The sequence below is a fragment of the Cydia fagiglandana genome, chromosome 4 (assembly GCF_963556715.1).
Source record: "Cydia fagiglandana chromosome 4, ilCydFagi1.1, whole genome shotgun sequence".
NCBI lineage: Eukaryota > Metazoa > Arthropoda > Insecta > Lepidoptera > Tortricidae > Cydia > Cydia fagiglandana.
In genome coordinates this window covers 10,809,305-10,828,306 of record NC_085935.1, presented here as the reverse complement: position 1 = coordinate 10,828,306, position 19,002 = coordinate 10,809,305, and the positions used below count along the sequence as shown (strand labels likewise).

The 19,002-nt window shown below is 37.1% G+C and overlaps 2 protein-coding genes across 4 annotated transcripts in view; both read right to left on the bottom strand.

Moving 5' to 3' along the window:
* Positions 1–19,002, bottom strand: part of LOC134663691 (chromodomain-helicase-DNA-binding protein 9) — a 275,973-nt gene that overhangs the window by 155,498 nt on the left and 101,473 nt on the right. The window lies entirely within an intron of this gene.
* Positions 1–19,002, bottom strand: part of LOC134663678 (protein timeless-like) — a 34,202-nt gene that overhangs the window by 5,600 nt on the left and 9,600 nt on the right. For 2 of the 3 annotated variants that reach the window (XR_010098164.1, XM_063520123.1), the window contains 14 exons: positions 14,233–14,336; positions 13,178–13,725; positions 12,167–12,320; positions 11,839–12,083; positions 11,452–11,750; positions 10,993–11,377; positions 10,713–10,904; positions 10,270–10,370; positions 9,307–9,505; positions 8,553–8,779; positions 5,606–6,072; positions 4,417–4,617; positions 630–810; positions 98–202 (listed from right to left, as the gene is read on the bottom strand). Coding sequence is in view for 2 of the 3 variants with exons in the window: in XM_063520123.1 (XP_063376193.1) it covers positions 98–202; positions 630–810; positions 4,417–4,617; positions 5,606–6,072; positions 8,553–8,779; positions 9,307–9,505; positions 10,270–10,370; positions 10,713–10,904; positions 10,993–11,377; positions 11,452–11,750; positions 11,839–12,083; positions 12,167–12,320; positions 13,178–13,725; positions 14,233–14,329 (3,401 nt within the window). In the remaining variant the exon portion in view is untranslated. The remainder of the gene's footprint in view (positions 1–97; positions 203–629; positions 811–4,416; positions 4,618–5,605; positions 6,073–8,552; positions 8,780–9,306; positions 9,506–10,269; positions 10,371–10,712; positions 10,905–10,992; positions 11,378–11,451; positions 11,751–11,838; positions 12,084–12,166; positions 12,321–13,177; positions 13,726–14,232; positions 14,337–19,002) is intronic. The other variant, XM_063520124.1, reaches the window with a different exon arrangement.

Here is a 19,002-nt window from a genome sequence, read left to right as displayed (position 1 = left end):
CTGAGGTTGACTGAAGTAGCATGACAAATACGAATGTTTCCGAGAGAATACGATGGGAAACAATTATGCAGTACATCTATACCTATAGCTCGCTTACCTTCCCACGGTACAAGTCAGTTGAAGGTCTTGAGACTGTTGCACTACTTCCAGCCAACAGCGTTTGCTCTCGTTTTGAACATCCGTGTGGAATGACGAACCTGGCCTGTAATACATTGAACTCGAGTTAATAACGTGATTTGAATAACGCCAGCTATATTGTCTGTGCTTTATTATTCTATCTGCAATACTACTAGTCTAACAACTTCTTAAGTAAAGCGGCCATGTATGAAAACGTAGACTTCTCTGTATATCAATAACTATCATGTTCCATGTTGTCGGATATTTCGTAGCCATGGGCACATTTGGAGCATAAAGTTTTCCTTATTTTTGAAAACAATGCGTCACGTTTTTAAATCTTCGTATTAAATAAGTTTATTCTATCATAATCATTACGAGTACATGTAATTATATACTATAGGTACACCTAACCCTTTATTCCTTCAAGTACGAGTGCGGTAAAGTCGCGGTAAGAGTACTGGAGACTGGAGGGTAAATTTGCCAATGAGAAAGATAAGAAGCAGCTTTCTTACGTAGGCGTAAAATTCATAATAGAAGCGAGGTGTTTCTGTTTGTGTATCTGATAGAAGTTCTCTGGCGCGGCGATCATTGAAGGGCCGTCCTTGGTGAGCGTCGACAGCGGCGAGTTGCACTGCTGCATAGCGTTCTTGGACCCGCTACTAGTTACTTCGCTGACGGAGAATTTTAGTTTTGCTTGAAACAATTACAAAACATATGATTAGCGTGAAACAGTTGAGAAAAATTTTTGTTTGCGGGATATTTTCGAAACAAATTATACCAATTCGTTATTTAATATTCGATATTCTGATCAAAAACGTAGTAGAGTTATCACTCAAATAAATGTTATTAAATAGTGTAACTAGCAAGGCTAGCAAGTAACTAGCCGTAAAACTTGATACGGTGACAGCTGTCACTGTACTTACCCAAGTTACAATAACAGAAACAGTATTACGTACTTATTAGTATGTATAAACTATAATACACAGGGTGTTTGGTACATCGTTTGCCAAATTAAAACGGCAGATAGGTTGAGTCATTTGCTATCTTCTCATGTCTAGAAAAACAAAATTGGTCATGGTTTTTTTTACTACTACACAAGTAAAAATTTGAAATTTACGAAAAACTGGCATAGAAGTGAAAAAAAAATGTGCGCCAAATTAAAAATTTCTAGGCCAGAGAAGATAGCAAATGACTCAACCTATCTGCCGTTTTAATTTGGCAAACGATGTACCAAACACTCTGTATATAACAGATGCATGAGTGAATTGCAAAAAATTGTACATAGTCATGCACCTGTATTCATTAGTCTAAAGTTAATTGATTCCATTGTGTTACCACAGTTAAGCTATTTATATTTTAGTTAGATGAATGAAAGTGTGTTAGCGTCTCGGAGTAATTAACAATGGAGCCGCCATTAACAGGCATTCCCCTCTGTCGAAAATAGGCGGCCAATGGTCAACCATATGTATGGACTGACGTTTATCTGACATGACGTACATATACATTTGATGTGCCCCTCCCCCGCAAAAAACGGCAGACTATTTTGTACCGAAAATTTTAGACATGGCGTCTCCGTTGTTAATTACTCCGGGGTTAGCGTAGGTATGCTATAGACTTATATGTGTACGAGTTAAGTACAATATACAATTCAATTTACATAGTTAATTTGCGTAACACAAATGAATCAATTACAGCTTCACTAACATAGCTTCTTAACTACGCTTAGTTACGTACAAATTGATTGCAATTCACTTGCATAAATAAAGCTCTCGCAGGCTTCTCGGTAAGCAAACGCAAATGTTACATACCTAACATTAGTAGTTTATGTGACTGCTACATAATGAGAGGCATTAAAATACGAGTGTGGGTTTAAGAAACGAACGTTAGTGAGTTTCTTAATAGGATCACACGAGTGTTTTAATGCCTAATTATGTACAGTTACATACACTACTTTATCGAAACACATACTTAAAACTAACTAAAAGATAAACTGTACGTCAAATGGCGGTGAATGAAAACTTTTTTCACGCATGTCACACATCCGTAGTTTTTTTTAATTCCTAGACATAAGAATGAAGTCCCTATTCTCATGTCACTCGAGATCAAATGTCGTGCGGTTTATATTTAAAAAACATACTAAATTGACGTTTCGTATCGATAACTGTTTTAATATCTATGGATACTAGAATAGACACCTACTTGAGTTTTGACTGATGTTCCAAATTTAAACTCATAACCTACAAAGATCTATAACGTTATGAACATTAAAGTACAAATTTTCCTACTACCACAGATAAGAAAGTTCTCATAGTAAAATTGGTTGTAATAAAGCTTGTCATTTCCTACGGTTTCTGAACGCATTATAGAGCACTAATGACATGTGTGTAGATAAAATACGAGTATATAGTAGAGCAAATACTGCAATGTCGGGCGAAAACGGAAATTTCCATCGTCACCGTTACTAGATATGTATTCTAACAGTTTGATTTATGGCAGCAAAACTTCAAGTTATTATATGCACATGTCGTATCATTTATCGCAGCGGTTCTCAAACTTTTTTGGTGACGGAACCCTTTCGGCAAGCGAAATATTTGACCTAACCCCAAATTAAAAATTTTCGTTCATCACTGTGTGTGTGGACCAGATATACCTATAGAAGAGCTGGTTTTTTTCTTATTATAACAAGTATATTTTCGCGGAACCCCAACAGAGGCTTTGCGGAACCCTAGGGTTCCGCGGAACACACTTTGAGAATGGCTGATTTAGCGCTACGAACGTAAGACGCATATAGGAAGAATTCCACTGACGGGAAATTAACATCCCAAAAAGTAGGTACCTATTATATACTCAGGTTTTTTTAGGGTTCCGTACCCAAAGGGTAAAACGGGACCCTATTACTAATTAGGGTTCCGTACCCAAAGGGTAAAACGGGACCCTATTACTAAGACTTCGCTGTCTGTCCGTCCGTCCGTCCGTCTGTCACCAGGCTGTATCTCACGAACCGTGATAGCTAAACAGTTGAAATTTTCACAGATGATGTATTTCTGTTGCCGCTATAACAACAAATACTAAAAACAGAATAAAATAAAGATTTAAATGGGGCTCCCATACAACAAACGTGATTTTTGACCAAAGTTAAGCAACGTTGGGAGTGGTCAGTACTTGGATGGGTGACCGTTTTTTTTCTTTTTGCTTTTTTTTTGTTTTTTTTTTTTGCATTATGGTACGGAACCCTTCGTGCGCGAGTCCGAATCGCACTTGCCCGGTTTTTAAACAACAGTTTTCATTTGCAATATAATTATTAATTCATAACAGGTATGTAATCTAAGTATTAAGAAAAAACCGGGCAAGTGCGAGTCGGACTCGCGCACGAAGGGTTCCGTATCATAATGCAAAAAAAAACAAACAAAAAAAAGCAAAAAAAAAAACGGTCACCCATCCAAGTACTGACCACTCCCGACGTTGCTTAACTTTGGTCAAAAATCACGTTTGTTGTATGGGAGCCCCATTTGAATCTTTATTTTATTCTATTTTTAGTATTTGTTGTTATAGCGGCAACAGAAATACATCATCTGTGAAAATTTCAACTGTCTAGCTATCACGGTTCGTGAGATACAGCCTGGTGACAGACGGACGGATGGACGGACGGACGGACAGACGGACAGCGAAGTCTTAGTAATAGGGTCCCGTTTTACCCTTTGGGTACGGAACCCTAAAAACCGGGCAATTGCAAGTCGGACTCGCGCACGAAGGGTTCCGTACCATAATGCAAAAAAAGGCAAAAGAAAAAACGGTCACCCATCCAAGTACTGACCCCGCCCGACGTTGCTTAACTTCGGTCAAAAATCACGTTTGTTGTATGGGAGCCCCACTTAAATCTTTATTTTATTCTGTTTTTAGTATTTGTTGCTATAGCGGCAACAGAAATACATTATCTGTGAAAATTTCAACTGTCTAGCTGTCACGGTTCGTGAGATACAGCCTGATGACAGACGGACGGACGAACGGATGGACGGACGGACGGACGGACAGCAGAGTCTTAGTAATAGGGTCCCGTTTTACCCTTTGGGTACGGAACCCTAAAAACTGTTGGGACGCTGCCTTGGAGCATTCATTGAGTCCATTCAGGAAAAACACATTTTTTCGACAATATTCCATACAGAGTTCCATAATTTTACTGAGCATCTTTTGAGCCATTTGACACAGAAAGAAGAATTGTTGAATGTAATTCTAAAATCTACAATTTCGCGTTATATTTATGAATGTAGGTCAACCTAACGTCAATAGGAGTAAACTTACTTGTGTCAATAACAGCGACTCTGCCAGCCACTTCGTACAAGACCTCAGCTGACCAGACGTGCGGTATCCTTATGAATACTTTGCCGGTGTCGACCGGCATTTGGAATCCCAGTTTATGTAGCAGTTGCAAAAACTTTAAATCCTTGCACATGGCTGCTTGTTCACAATTCCACGGTACCAGGGGCACAGACTGATTAAGAACTGGAAAAATAATTGAAATAGAATAAGTAATATGTAGAACATTCAAGAATCAAGGGATAGTTATAAAATAAAGAAAGTATTAAAACATTGTTTGGTGAGAATGGTGACTAAGAAAACTTCCCTCCCTGGGAAGCCCTACAGCTTAAAGTGTTCGATAGGTTCCGCTATGCAACACGTCGTTAGGTTTATAGGTTAGTTGAACGGGCTTCGTCACAGGCTTGACGTTGAGGAATCGAGTCGCTACGATATATACCTATCTCACAAATTGGCACCGCGCAGTAAAGAACACTGAAAGAGTGAATTTTTTTGACCGATGTAGGTAGGTATGTAATAAATCGGTTTTTAGGATTTCGACCGTACCCACCAAGGAATAATTAAGTACTTGTACGAGTGGTATGTATACCAATACACTTAGTATCGGTATCTATATCACACACTGAGTTGCCGACATTAATATAATTGACTACTATTACTGGATTGAGCTGCATAACCCTAAAATCCTTTCCACAGATCGCCATTTCTACAGTAGAAAAGTGCGAGAAGCGATTGAAATCAAAAAACATTGCAATTTTAATCGGGACGAGGGTTTTAAGATCTCATCCACATGGAATCCAGTCATTAGTAAATGTAAGCGGAAAAGAATATTGACAGTCGATAAATCAAATATCGTTAGTGTTGTGTGTCGACAGAGTGACATCCCTAGTGCGCAAGACCAAGTGCGGGTAGTTCGAAAAACTCGCGCGGCTAGAAGATGTTGATGTCAACTTAAGCCAGTCTTCTCCGAGACCACGGGGACAACGCCGTCCTCGAAACGTCGGAGGTAAATCTTAAAACTTAAATACGCGATTAAGTCCCGTTGTGTAGTTTCATAACATTAATATAATTGTAAGATCACAGTGAAAGATAGAACTAAATTAAAAGAAAATAAGTGTTCCGTGAACAAAGTTTTGTACGGAACACTAAAAAACGAGACTACATAAATACTTACGTAGAGCGTGATAGGACACAGGAGACATCACTGGCGAATTGAACCCTTGATTAAACAACTTGAACTGATGGATGCCCGCTTGACCCGCGGTCGAGCCGCATTCGCTACGGTACCTCTTCTCAATTTGCAATTTTGCGTAACAAGTTTCAAGTAGAACTTGTTGAACCCAGTCAAAACATTTAGTTTTTCCGTCCTGTCTTAGTTGCTCACAAAGCTTTCCAATTTCAACATCCCTCATTTCTTTGTTCATCTTACCGCCCTTATCGGTTTTAACTTCAGACTTAGACAGTTTTTCATACTCCTCTTTGTTTATTATATTTTGCTTGTACAATTCTCTGATCACAGAATCTTTAGACTTAACTGTGCTGTCTTCTTTGAGGCATCTTATGATTTCGCCGATGACATCCGGATGAGTCTTGCATTGCAGATAATTCCAATTTAAAGATGTCAGTTCTTCTTCAGTCCACCTGCAAAATAAAATCAATTAAAGAATAATTTGCATAACTTTTTGTATTTTACTTTTTTATCAATATAATAAAAACCTAGCCTAAGATGTAAGATTAAATAAAGAGAAAATAATAACAAGGCTGTTTGCGGTGTTCCGTCAATCAGTAGACATAACATAGGTACTTTATTAAAAGATAATAACTTTTTACAAAAAAAAGAAAACCGACTTCAAAAAGGATGAAATAAAATATTATCCATTTTAAGTCTATGCGTTACCAACTGATATGTTTGAAGTCGGTGCCAAGCCAACTTTGGAAGCATACCATGATTTTGGTGCGGATCGATAAGGATGTACGTTGGTTTGCCTAACACGACGACAATTAACGTAGTTTCTGTAGGTACAGTTGACGTTAAAAATATGTTTACACTTTTCGTCTTATTACAAAGGAGTAAGGTGCAAAGGTGTAACCATATCTTTGACGTCGAATGTACCTAAGAACACACCTTAGAACACACGATCAAACCTTCTTAGCACAGTCCGTACCATGTTAGTCGGCACGCAAGCGTGAGATTGGGACTGAAGTTATTTCCCGTCCCTTATTCAGAGAACTACGTTTCATAATATAAAACAATTCAAGGAATTTACTATCTTGCCAAATGTCACCTGAAGCGGTTCAGTTGTATAGCCATGAAAAGGCCACAAAGAGGCAGACAGAATTACTTACACATTTATACGTAATAGTTATTAATACAGTTCTAATGGGATTTATAGTCATTAGACTGATTATTTTTGACGGGTATTGTTACTACTTGGCTTGGCACCGACTTCAAACATATCAGTTGGTAACGCATAGACTTAAAATGGATAATATTTTATTTCATCCTTTTTGAAGTCGGTTTTCTTTTTTTTGTAAAAAGTTATAATTTTTCCATTTTTAGTTTTAACGCATTGTTAAGAGCGCGACGCATGAATGAAAAACAACATCATGATGAACACTAAATTCGTGTATCTACTTAAATAAATATGTAATCAGGAACCACTGACCCAATCTCTCAACCCCCCCGATCACTCTACCTCACAGCGTATCAACCCCTGATCCATGTACCCCTCGGCCCTGAACCAGCAGCCCTACAACCACCACTACCCGACTCCTTTATCCCCGACCCTAACCCTAACCCCCGATCAGTAGCCTTACCAGCTGACCAAGAGTTTGACATTGATTTATTCGCTAGCGTGTGTGTAACTTACTTTCTTTGCATCTCGCTCGTACTGGCATATTAGTGCGAGCGAGATGCATAAAAAGTTAGTTAGGTACGAAGACGTTAGCGTCGCTAACTTAGCGAATATGTCAATGTCAAACTCGTGGTACGGCTACACTTGCACTACATCAAATTGGCGGTGTTCGGAAGCAAATGCTTGAGTTACTTTAGAAAACACCGAAATCACTTTACACGTGCCTTTAAAAACTGAGGAGTTCCCTCAGTTCCTCATGGATTCCATCATCAGACCAGAACCAAAAATAATACGAAATCACCTAGGAGGCGTCCTTCCAAACAAAAAAAGAATTACTCAATTCGGATCACAGGTGCCGGAGTAATCGCTGAACATACTACATTTAAAAAATCATCATCATTATCATCAAAACAATCATCATCATCAGGTCTACTTCATCAAAGTGGTGGTTTTCGGGAGAAAATGCTCGAGTTGCTTAAGAAAACACACAAATCACCATGCATGTGCCTTTAAAAATTGAGGAGTTCCCTCAATTCCTCATGGATCCCATCATCAGAACAGAACCAAATTAAAATGGGACCAACTCGGAGGTAGTTCCTTTCAAACAAAAAAAGAATTACTCAAATCGGACTACGGATGTCGGAGTAATCGGTGAACGTACTACATTTAAAAAATCATCATCATTATCATCAAAACAATCATCATCATCAGGTCTACTTCATCAAAGTGGTCGTTTTCGGGAGAAAATGCTCGAGTTGCTTAAGAAAACACCCAAATCACCATGCATGTGCCTTTAAAAATTGAGGAGTTCCCTCAATTCCTCATGGATCCCATCATCAGAATAGAACCAAATTAAAATGGGACCAACTCGGAGGTAGCTCCTTTCGATCAAAAAAAGAATTACTCAAATCGGACTACGGATGTCGGAGTAATCGGTGAACGTACATAGAAAAAAAAAAATAGCCACAACCGAATACAGAACCTCCTCCTTCTATGAAATGGAAGTCGGTTAAAAATAATAATGTAATGTAACTACCACAAAATTTGGTAATAGGTAGTATTTGGTGAATTCAAATCCTACAGAACCATGTATATTAATGAAAGACCCGGGGTACATAACCATAGTAACGTATGACATTTTTGTCAGTTTACCTATCCATACATATGATTAAATGAGATAAAATTGTTGGTTAAATTTTCCACTTGCATCTTTAAGACAAAACTCGTACTTTTTAAATATGTTTTGCCTTAAATGTTATGTAATACCTTTCTTTAGATGACTGGCTCGCACTGCTGTGTGCAGACTTTTTCTTTCCCCCTTCGGCCGCAGGCTGGGGATCTTTCTTTGCAGACGTAACTACTGCTTGGAGTTCGGTAACGACTTTCTTCTCGTCAAATATCTGTGTATCCATTCTAAAATTGTCGGTAGTTAACAGCGCGTGCGGTTTCTTTATGAACGTGTTTATCACATATTCTATTAAATCAGACCAATCCTGTAAGAACAATAATCTATAAATTACGAGTACAATATTATAAAGTTAATATAACTTAAACATGCAATTATTAAAACGTTTGTGCCTGTATAAGTTATTTGCGGTATCCTTAAGGAATCGATTACAATAAAGGGATCGTCCAGAAATCAAGTGATTGTTTAGAGGGGGGGGGGGGGTACGAAAAATATCACGATGATCACGACGAATGATCACGATGGGGGAGAGGGGGTCAGAGCAGATACGATCACGTGTATTTTTTTTGTTCAAAGCGGGAAAGCCATAACATAAACAACAATATTACTCAAAAATTTCATCAGATCAAATAATCCGCTATTTTATATGCGTATAAATATATACCCAAAACATTCTATAAGTATCACGTGATCTAGTGGCAGGAGGAGGGGGGTGGGGGCAAAAATAGGCCAAATACCAAATATGATCACATGGTTTCTGGACGACCCTAACGAAAAAAAAACAGTTTGATTAAAAAGCGATGCCAATTCAGACGAAAACAATCTTTCACTTACGTCGCATATTTCAAATTCAGACCTCCAAATAGAAGTGAACGTCTTCAATATCTTAGGTTGATATAAACTGATCAAACTGTCCAGCTCCCCTCCCACATGGTGCATGATCGTGAACACGCAGTCGTTCACGTACTCCCCGTTCACCGCGTAGTCTTCTAGCAATAGCCCGTACTGGTACATTATTTCAGGGGCCGCGAACCTGTATCAAAACTGCTTTGAGTGCGCGAATCAATAAAGACACTGAACACGAATCACATGTTGGATAACGAAAGATGATTGTTTACACTTACAGTACACATGGTGTTATTTTTATGTACCTACAGTAAAACATTGTACGATACATGTGCGAATTACTTATTCGCACATGTATCGTACGTACAACGTACAATTTCCTATTTTTCGAACTTGTATCGTAATGTAACTCCAAAATTTCGCGATAACACTTCGTTGGTTTTGACTCGAAGAGATATTCTTATATCCTATATTATTAATTTCAATTCAACAGCAGATTTTTAGCATGCTGGTTCTTAGGAAGATAAAGATAATATTAGTTTAATAGTTCACGGGAAGAAGTAATAGTAACGTCTCATGCTACGAACAAAGTATTTCCGCGTAATTGAATTTAATAGGTCCAATAGGTCTTATTCGATATCGGCCCACCAGTCACCATTTGTTACATAAAGTAAGAACACAACAAACTGATTCATCCGCTGGGTACATCAATATTTCATGATGGCGGTAATAATTTGAGGTAGTTTGTTTACCGGTGAATAAGGAACGACAAAAAATGTAAACATACAATACAAGATACAACATAAAACCTAGTAAGTCACGCGGCACGGCATGCGTCTACAAAGTATGTATAAATATTGTGTCTAATATTACCTACCTACGTACCTAACCTACCGAAGTACCGAGTTACCGATATACCTACTGCAGGAGATAGGGAATACGTGTACGTACTGTTTAATGTGTTCTACAATGTCGGTAGAACCGGTGTAGTTCGGATTTCTCATGGCGCTATCCAAAAACGTCAGCAGTATGTGGTTTGTTACAACGAGGTCCTGTAAAACATACGAAACAATTAGAACTAAGAACATAAAAGGGCTCAGTTCAGTGGTAGAACACATAAAATCGCTAAAATGTGGGAAGTCACCGGGATAAGATGGTATTCCAGGAGAACATGGAGAACTCTTGGATACATGCAACTACTCGTATGTCTGGAGATAAGGAAAATGGCCCAAGAATAAAAAGAATCAGTATTTATACCACTCCATAAACAATAGCTCCACCAAGAATTTTGAAACAACAGAACCATCGCCCTGATCTTGGGACTCGTACACAATGACACACAAATCCACAAATGTACTATTTTGTACTTTACATAACAAGCTCTTAATTTATACCTGTAAATACTGCTTGGAATGGTACTTCGGATTATAGTGACGTAACAGCAGCACTAAAAGTAACCTCAATTCATCGGTTTCACACATTTTGTTTTGTAATGTTATAAGGGCGTCTTTATCAACGGTACAAATATGTGGAATTTTTTTGTACACTTCAATAGCTTGTACAAACTCTCTGATGGCCGTAACAACCTGAAAAGCAAGGTTATTTAAGGGTTTATCATACAAGAACAGGACTGAGTATTTTAAACACAGTATGATGTGACATCTTAACACTTACCAGGTGAAGACGCCGGCTACTTGGCTTCAAGTTATTTCTGTCTAGCTTAACAGCCAATTCAAATTGTTCACATAAATTGACACCCTCAGCGGTCAAATATGATACTATATCAAAAGATATTACACCGGAAATTTGTTTTAAATCCAACTCGATTTGGGTAGCAAACTTCAGGAAATAAGTCACTAACCAGAAAAAATGTGACGTGTCGATTTCCAATAATACGTTTGTGAGGATTTGGCTGTGTAGTGTTTGTACTAAAGAATTGTAACCTTTGAGTAAAAAGTCAACAGTAAATTCTTTAAGCACATTGGATATGTCATCATCTGTTGGAGTTTGATGAGTAAGCCCTTGTACGTTTATGCTGAAATAACGAATTAGATTTTCACTGAAATGCAATGAATCTTGAATATCTTTAATTATTTAATATGAAATAAAAAAATCACGTTAGAATTTACTTACATGTTCGCTTTACCCCTTTTAGTTATCTTCTTACGCTTTCTCTCTTGTAATGTAACAGCAGTCCGTGCCTTGGTGTTCACTCTTTGTTTAGGATTATGTGGTTTTTGGTGAACTGGTTTTTTGAAAGGTATCTCGTCATCGTTGCTTGAAGTAGAAATTGACTCTTGATTTTCGATTTGCGTTGCATATCCGCAGTCAGAATTTTCAGATATTATCCCCTTCCCCTTCTTCTCAGCCTTTGCTGGCTGTTGATTATTACTTGTCTCGGTTGGCAAATCTTCTGACATCACTTTTTCTTCCTGTAATATTTAAGTTACATCAACAATCTTGATTTAATTTATAAATATGTTAAAAAAACCTAATTTCAATAGTAAAAACGTATCATACATTATCAGACTTCATATTTTCATCGCCAACGAATGTGTCTTGATCTTGATCCCTCATGTGAATGTCATTCTCATCAGGTAACGGAGATAGAAACTCTTGATTGTCATCTTTCATTGTAATGTTTTCAGAGGTTCCCCACCCATTGGTCTCCGAATTTGGTTCATCGTTACTTTTTCCGCTACCACCCGTATCTGATGAATCTGACGTCGGATCTGATGTCAGCATAGGTGATGAATCTTCACTACCTAAAACATGTTAATTAATTATATGTTTGTTTATAATGTTGTCTATACTCTATACATATAAATTGACTACATTTATTAAGTACCTCTATCCGGTGGAGAAGTGTTACTTTCATTGTCTTCTGAACTCTCAGAATTACACGACTCCAGCCACATATTGAGAAGTTTGTGCAATGTAACAACATGCTGATCTTTATACATCAGTGCTATAAGCTGTACCATTGTAACTCCCCAATTAGTCTGGAATATAAAATAAGTACAAAACACAAACCTAATCTCATTCAACACCGCATTATTATATTAAACAATATTTTATTTTTGAGAATTTAAAGCAACCAACAGGAAAAAAAATCGCAGCGCTACTAAGAATTATATATAGTTCATATTATACAAAATGTAAGAGCTCTTTAACTGTTAAATTAATAAATAATAATAATTAACTCTATTCAAATAAATAGAAACAGCACATGTACGCATAGGTTTACTTTGTTAACATGTCACCGATATTTGAAAGTGAAAAGTTTACAGAACCACCTGGAGAATACACATTCTGGCAGTCAATGTGTGTAAAAGCCATCGTACAGACCAAAAGGGCGTCGAACGGGAGGCCAGAGAGACGTCAGCGCGGCGCAGGAGCACGGGACCCGCCAGCGCAGGCGCAGGAGTCCTCGTTACGTTAACCCCATCACGTAACACAACGCACGGAGCGATCACCGAAGGTCTGTGGTCACTAATCACTTGGAAAATATCCGCGTCGGCACCCCGATTCAGTTTTAATTAATAATTTAGTTTCGTTTTAATTTAAACTATATTTGACAATACTTAGCTGTTCAACTGTATTTTTAACTTTGTTTAACTGTTGCATTGCTAGAAATCGAATCTTACGATCGGATATTGCTTTTTTGTCATTAGAAGCACCTACCTTATTGCACGATTCGAGTTCGAAAGTTGATGATCATAATTATACTAACTTTGTATGGTACCGTTATTCAAGAAATCGAATCATACGACCGGGAACTGCTTTTAATTGACAGAGCAAACAAGCACATTTGCGAGATTCGAAAGCAAATGTTAACATTGGAGAGCTGATCACTTACCGCTTCCGGTATAATCATTAGCTTAATCAGTACTTTCTCAACGCTTTGGCTAAACATGTTCCAGAGAATCTGATTTTGCACGGCGTGACCAGATCCATTGTTGCCTGGAATAGGACTTTTGAAGTCCTCTGGTATATGTAGTATGTTTCTCAATAACAAAAGACTGTTACTTATATTTGTACATTGTTCCGGTGACACTATTGCTTGACCAGGATCCACATTTTTCTTTAAAAAGTCTACAACTACTTTTGTTGCCCGTGGACCAGTAAAGGCCGCTTTAGTGGCTGTGAGTAACTGGTTTATTTCAAATACTATATGCAACCCAAAATCTGATTGCGACGTTACTTCAACTGATAGCAAACACTCTATGGGTATTGACAAATTGACTAGTATTCTCACTAGCAATTCTATAGTTTTATCTTCCTTAGCGTGTATCAAAAGAGGTATTAAGTCCTTTTTTATGTTTTGCCCGAAACTGATGCTCCTGCGGTATGTCCTCAGATACTTATCTTCAGTTATAATATTGTGTAAAATAGTTTCGAGGGCAGCTGAAAAAATATTTAAAGTTATTAATTCCTTGTCATCTTATTTTGGACTTAACATCGCATCACCTTTTAATCAGACACTGTTTAGTTTACTGAGAATTACTCGTACATTGACTACCTACTCGTATCTATTTCAGTAGGTTCCTCAATCACTTTTAAACACGTTGGTCTGTGCTTTTAAACCAGTCACTTACAAATCTTACAATTTTTGTATTTTAACACTTAAATATCTTGTAGTATGTATACTACAAGATGTTTGTAAATAACGTACTTAAGTAAAGGAATCGTTTCGAGTAAGGGTTTCGGAATAGTGACTGATGGCCAACGATGGGTTGGTACTGGTAATACTATTAATACCAGAAACGAATCCTTTAACACCTTTAACGAACATTCCTTTAGCTGTTTGTTACTTGTAAACTACAAAATTATCTATTTTGAAAATAATATTATTGTCTTTGTCTGTTGCCAATTTTAGGATAGTGTAAGTACTATCTAAAGAATTGAACTCACCATTACAGTTGTCATTTACGTGATATCCATCTGCATGCATAAAGCCAAGATTGCTGAATATGCTATGTATCTGTGGACTCTTAAGAACCCACTCCATATTTTATCTGCAACAAAAATAACAAAACATACATATATAGGTAAAAGTACAAAGAGTGCTAGAAGTACCTACTTACTTAAATTATACGTGTCTAAATTACGTATGATTGATATTTGTTTGTCTGGTTGTATATTTGATAAAAAGTTTGTTGTTGTTTTTTATCTCTCTTCATTTATTTTCAAACACAATCCAGTATTGATCATGAATAAATACTACGAGTATGACTATGACAAAAACTGTTAAATTTAGTGTTTGAAGACAATTTAAACTATTTTAAGTTCTATAGGTAGTTTGCACAGTACTCCTGTATTTTTGATGATGAACGGAAGTTATAGTTTGTCAAAGGACCAAAGAATATAATACTCACTAGGAGAAGAACGGTAACTCCATACAAAAAAATGTCCCCAACCGTTTATACGTTTATACTACTGGCGCCCTCGATGTGTACCAATGGAACTAAAGTTGACAACCGGTTTAGCCTGGCGGGTATTGGTATATAGGTATATAGTAATTATGTTGATAAACATATTTGTTATCTTCATATCACGAAATATATGAAAGATGCAAATATTACCCCTTGTTTGTGGTATTATCTATTGATTTAAATAAAAGGCATATTTATGTTTATAACATTGTATTATGTTTTACATATAGAAATATACACTGAAAATAAAACCCTGACAACTTAATAAAAATAGACATTAATAAAGCGCATTCACAAAGTTTTCAGTATTATACAAATAACATTAGGCATGCCTACCTATTACACTTTACACACAGATACACTACACTTTACACACGGCATTTTACACAGATTTCTAACTTGTATTCATTCATACATATCTTCACGGTTAATTAATACGCTTTCCAGATGCGTTACGACTCGGTTCCATCTGAACCCACTAAAGCTGTATAAATTTCACTCTGGCTGCTTCAACAGCCGTTGCTCCGCATTTAGCACATTTTCTATGTGCATTGCTGTAATCTATGTAGGTAAAGACTTACAGTCTTAAGTGGTTGTACCGCTACGTTGTATTTATTATTTAAAGATTTAATAAATAAAATTTTCGTTATGAACTTTAACCACAGCAGTTGGACAGAGTCATTGACAAATATATTTTTTTATTATGGTGGGTAGACGTACCTACCCTCCCTATATTTTATGAATATTGATAAAGACAGTTGGAAGCAAATATTCATTATAAAACTTAATCGCGTGTAATTAAGTTTTAAGCGTTTTAAGTCCCGTTTTATGAATAATTATGTATAAAATTCGTGATAATTTAAATCAGAGTTGGGAGCAATGTTGCTGTAGAAAAATGTTTTTATTTTTATTACTCGCAACTTTTTCTCGGAGGCCAACGCAAACATAGAAGCTTCAGGCGCACACATGCGCAATTATTTGGGGACATAACTTTCTTAGGAAGTGAACAGGCCTTGTCTCATTTCAATCATAGACAGAGAGAATCATACTATCTTTGTCTTACACTAGTACTCGTACTATAGCACCCAAAAGAAAAGGATGAGTATAGTCTTCCTGGGTCTTACTGACTGACAAATTGGTTAGACCAACTAACTTTTATGTTTTTGGTGTGCGACACAATAAGAGACGAGGGACGTATAATGACTGCGCGAAGTGCGCAAAATAGCAAAAGACCTAACTACGCGCAATGTTAAAAATCCTGAGGTGCAAAAATAGATACCTATAAATTTTACACTGTAAAAGGTATGATAAAGTTTACATAATGAAAACATAACTGATAAAGTGATAACGTGCATTGCACCTAACTCTACAAGTAGAGGCGTACCTCTTAAATACCTACTCCCGGATAACGCTTACTCGACGTGTCGCGTGTCTATACACATGCCTGAGTAACAACAACACAATAACGAGGGAGAATATTTTTTAAGATTGGGAGAGCATTGTTTAAATCGTTTCATTGGTTCGATACAAAACTGTAGTTTACCAAAAACTTTAAAGTGGCTGGACGATGTTCCTTAAAGAAACTAGTTTACCTTTATAAGGTAAACGTACTGGTGCTCGACGCGGTCCCAGTACATGTCATCTTGAAACTTAAGTCATTGTCAATAGAGGTGACAGCAAGGTGTCATCTGTTGGGCATTAGCATGTCGAGCACTAGTACGTTTACCTTACACATTTATTATTATATTCACTCTGTGTCTTGTATTTATTATGTGCAATACTTCTTCTAACTACAACATAAATGTCACAAATGCGATGCAAAGCAATAGTGTTTTGACGATGGCTCGCATGCATTCTGTCTGTATAATTTTCAAAGGTCACGTTTTTAGGGTTCCGTACCACAAGGAAAAAAGGGAACCCTTATTTTATAGGACCACTCTGTCAGTTTGTTCGCCTGTCACAGCCAATTTGCTCCGAAACTACTGGATCGATTGAGTTGAAATTTGGTATTCATAAGTTAGTTGGTAAACCAAACACGGGCGATAAGTTTGGCGACCATTATTGGCGCGTATATCCATACTAATATTATAAATGCGAAAGTGTGTATGTCTGTCTGTCTGTCTGTCTGTCTGTCTGTCTGTCTGTCTGTCTGTTACCTCTTCACGCTTGAACCGCTGAGCCGCTTGATGAAATTTGGTATAGAGATAGTTTGAGTCCCGGGGAAGGACATAGGGTAGTTTTTATCTCAGACATCCCTCTTTAAGGGGATGAAAAAGGGGGTGGAAGTTTGTATGGGGAATCAACAACCGCTGAACCGATTCGATTGAAATTTGGTATACAGATAGTTTGAGTCCCGGGGAAGAATATGGAATATTCTAGAACATTCGAAAGTATTCTGGAATGTTCCACAATGATCTAGAATGTTCTCAAATATTCGACAACATTCCAGAATGTTCTGAAATGCTGTGGATTGCTCTCGAATACTCTCGGATGGTCTGGACTTCAACTTCTCCTACTTTTTCAACTTCTCCAATCTTTTCAACTTCTACTTCTTCACCTTCTCCAACCTTTTAAACTTCTTCAACGTCAACTCCTCCTATTTCTTCAAGTTCTTCAACATCTTCAAATTCAACGTCAACTTCTCCAACTCAAACTTCTTCAACTTCAACTTCACCAACCTTTTCAACTTCAACTCCAACCTTTTCAACTTCTTCACCTTCTCCTACTTCTTCAATTTCAACTTCTCCTACTTCTTCAACTTCATCTTCTCCTACTTCTTCAACTTCAACTTCTCCAATCTTTTCAACTTCTTCAACTTCTACTTCTCTAACTACAACTTCTCCTACTTCTTAAACTTCAACTTCTTCACCTTCAACTTCTCCAACTTCTTCACCTTCAACTTCTCCTACTTCTTCAATTTCAACTTCTCCTACTTCTTCAATTTCAACTTCTCCTACTTCTTTAATTTCAACTTCTCCTACTTCTTCACCTTCAACTTCTACTTCTTCAATTTCAACTTCTCCAATCTTTTCAACTTCTATTTCTCTAACTTAAATTTCTCCTACTTCTTCATCTTCACCTTCTCCAACCTTTTAAACTTCTTCAACGTCAACTCCTCCTATTTCTTCATGTTCTTCAACTTCTTCAAATTCAACGTCAACTTCTCCAACTCGAACTTCTTCAACTTTTTCAACTTCTACAACTTCTTCAACTTTAACTTCTCTAACTTCAACTTCTCCAACTTCTTCAACTTCTCGAACCTCCAAGTTGGAGAGGAGGTGGAAGTGATGTCAAGATACAAAATTATGGTTGTCTGTAAAGTCGGTTTACGGACGATATTTTTGCGTAATAACGTCATAAGAAAACATTACGTAACGTTACCATGGCGATCTGTCCACAATGTGACACTTTTTCGTGCAATGCTACCGGTGTTCATCGATTTATTAGACGTTATCACGTCAAAATTAATAAATAAATAAAAGAATATAATATCTTAAATTAAAAAGGGCTCAAAAGATCTTTAGTTACAAATAAAGAAAATTCGCATTTTTGACTAATTACTCATTCATTTTGGGGGTGAAAAGAAGGTTGTAATAAAAAGCAATTTGTTAAAAAGTTATGGTACCCAAATTACTAATTCCACGCAGACGAAGTCGCGGGCAAAAGCTAGTAAAATATAATTATAAAAAAAGTATTCCAAATATATTGTGTGACATATCAAATGAAAGGGTGTAGTGAGGATTTCAATTTTATTTTATATAGGTAAATACTTTTTATAATAATAGATAGATTTAAAATAATAGATACATGTACCTTAACACCTATCATGGATTGCAAGATTTGCAAGAAATAAATGGCGTGCAAGATTTACAAGTATTACGGCACAGCACATGAAATAGTTGAAATACAGCCTGGAACGACAGAGAAATGATGAGGCTTAGTTCTGTTTGTCACCGTTGTATACGGAATTCCAAAACCGACCAAGTGCGGGTCGGACTCGCGCGCGAAGGGTCCCGTGCCATTACGCAAAACAAGTGCCAGTCGGACTCGCGCACGAAGGGTTCCGTACCATAAAGCAAAAAAATCGGAAAAAAATGCAAAAAGAAAACGGTCACCCATCTAAGTACTGACCACGCCCGACGTTGCTTAACTTTGGTCAAAAATCACGTTTGCTGTATGGGAGCCCCACTTAAATCTTTATTTTATTCTGTTTTTAGTATTTGTTGTTGTAGCGGCAACAGAAATACAT